Source organism: Corylus avellana, chromosome ca2 (genome assembly GCF_901000735.1).
Source record: "Corylus avellana chromosome ca2, CavTom2PMs-1.0".
NCBI lineage: Eukaryota > Viridiplantae > Streptophyta > Magnoliopsida > Fagales > Betulaceae > Corylus > Corylus avellana.
In genome coordinates, this window is record NC_081542.1 from 26,054,111 (window position 1) to 26,056,543 (window position 2,433).

Sequence of the window (2,433 nt, forward strand, 5' to 3'; positions counted from 1 at the left end):
TAACATTGGCAGCAACAATCAAATTTATAAAAAAAAGCTTCTCTTATAGAATCAGTCTTGACATTTTTCATACAATTGGCAAAACAACGAACATGTAAGCAACAATCTCTGATTCATTCACAACAACAGAAGTCCAACAATTCATGTCAGCAACCAGCGTCTCAAACTCACAAAAAACATTAGATACACACACACACACGCGAAAACCTTTTCATTTCCTTTCCTTTAAACTGTATGGTGGCGGTTTGGAAAATACCAGAGAAGAAGAGGGGCGATGAGTTAAGTGATCAAACGGCCTTGACGGGAGCTGAAGAAGCAACGGGGGGCGTTGGATCGGCGAGGATCTCTTGAAAATCGGAGGTGGGGTTGAGAGGGGCGCGAATGTTGGAGGAAACGTCGTCGTCGGGGTCGTAATCTGGGTTGAGAGAGCGGTCGATGGCGGTGCGGCCCTGGTCCAGGCAGGGCTTGCAGGCGATCTCGATGGCGATCCAGCCCAGCACCACCCCCGCTATTGCTATCACTGCGCTTGTTATCGCCCCCATCGCTCTCTCTTTGAAAGTTTGGAGTTGTGTTAATGGGGGTTATCTTTTCTGCTGTGCTTTTTTCCCTGCAAATTTGTTCGTTAAGAAATGGTGGTTCAAGCGGATGAGTCCGATGAAAAGGAATGAAGTGATGGGTGCTGACGAGAAAAAATCTTTCTATTATCCAATTTTATAATAATTATTCAGATTTTAGATGATAAATTAATAATATTTAAAGAATTCTAAGAAATCTTTGATCATGTTAGAATCAATGACACAAAGGTATCATATTATGTAAATAATTAAATCCCAATTGTTGATCTTTATGTCTTACAAATTGCCATCCACTAGTATCATAATATTCTCAGAATATTAAGCATCTTTAATCCATCTCGAGTTTAATATTTCTGATTTTCGCAAAAATAAGATATACTCATAATTATGTAGTAACGTTCAAGAAACTACACAACCTGCCAGGAGTGACTTTAAACACAATATGAACGTGTTACCAAATAGTCTCTTTTTGTCTTGATGTCAGTTCGTTTCAGTTTAATTGGTTTCCTTTAGACTGCATTATTGGTGGTCATAGGCAACGTGCTAAAGTAGTTGATATTCAAACCCGGAAAACATTCCAACAAACTGGTATTAATGTAATTGCACGAAACACCATTAAGTCGTGCAATGAGCCTCATATAATGATCAAATCATAATCCTAACATGTTTTGGGAATAAACTTTTTTTGTTTTGGAAGGAAAAAAAGTTTTTAGTCTCCTCGAGATAAAGATACCAGATAGCTGGCACGTTTCAATCTGTTAAAATGCAAAGCGTGACTAGGAATTAACAATTTCATAATCCACAATTTCAAAGAAATTTTGAGGAAATCCTGTTCCTAACAAAGATTGTGCATAAAAGGAAAAGTACTAATAACTAATGCAAATTCCCAAATCTAAAGAAAAAGAATGAAAGTCTAGTATTAATGTTGTTATCTTCAATAAAGAAGATTCCCCATACAATAAAATATATATAACTAAAGTGAAAATATAGTAACCTTCATCTTCCAAAGGCTTATTATAAGGCAAAGTTAAAGGCACAAGCAATCATAGGATGCCAGAGGAAATCCTCACAGGTGAATTCTAGTGTTAGATTGGAATTAGTTTAACTTATAACCCAAAATTAAGGGTTCAAAAGATGCATCAAAACTCTTTTAGTTTATAGGGATAGCATTTCTTAAGAGTCCAATTACTTTGCTCCAAGTCCCAATCTGTCTCTTAAGAAATTTCTGAATTCAAGACTCTTTATAACTATCACACATGTTGTAACAAAATCTATTTTCATTGGCTACTAAAATATGTTTTAGCCTGCAAGATGTTATGCCAATTTGCGCAATTGCAATAGGTAGAAAATAAATGAACACATAGATTTTGTGACGAAGTGAAATTTTTTTAAAGAATTTTTCAAAAGCAAAATCACTCTAGTGGACAAAACTCCAAAGGTATTCATTACAAAAGACGTGTTACATATTGATCCCCAAGACTTCAGTTTGTAATCCTGACAAACGAACATGTGTTAGTATCATCACTGACTTCAGCATAGTCAGACTCGTGCGCCCTAGACAACGTCAACATAGTCGTGGTTGCGCTACATGTGATGTCAACATAGTCAGGAGCCGCCCTAGACATAACATAGTTTGGGTTGTGCAAGTTTTCATTAGTCGGTTCAACATTACCATGGCATCAACATGGTAAGGATGTCTTTTTAGTAAAGTTAATGTCAATCATGGCGTCATCCTAGTCAGGATCAAAGAACAAAGAGCATTTTGAGTTAGAAGCATTTCAGCATTTAGACGCATGCAAGAACTTGGAATAATATTTTATGCTAAGTACTATGATGCTTTTCCGTTTAAGATTATAAT

At 36.4% G+C, this 2,433-nt stretch overlaps 1 protein-coding gene across 1 annotated transcript; it reads right to left on the minus strand.

Moving 5' to 3' along the window:
- On the minus strand, positions 1-667 carry LOC132171904 (uncharacterized). The gene has a single exon (XM_059583314.1). The coding sequence runs from the start codon at positions 540-542 to the stop codon at positions 288-290; it is 255 nt and encodes an 84-aa protein (XP_059439297.1). The 5' UTR covers positions 543-667; the 3' UTR covers positions 1-287.
- Between the last annotated feature and the right edge of the window lie 1,766 nt (positions 668-2,433).

What these genes read in the sequence shown, in the direction of transcription:
- LOC132171904 (XM_059583314.1), bottom strand. Translation starts at nt 542, where the DNA reads ATGGGGGCGATAACAAGCGCAGTGATAGCAATAGCGGGGGTGGTGCTG.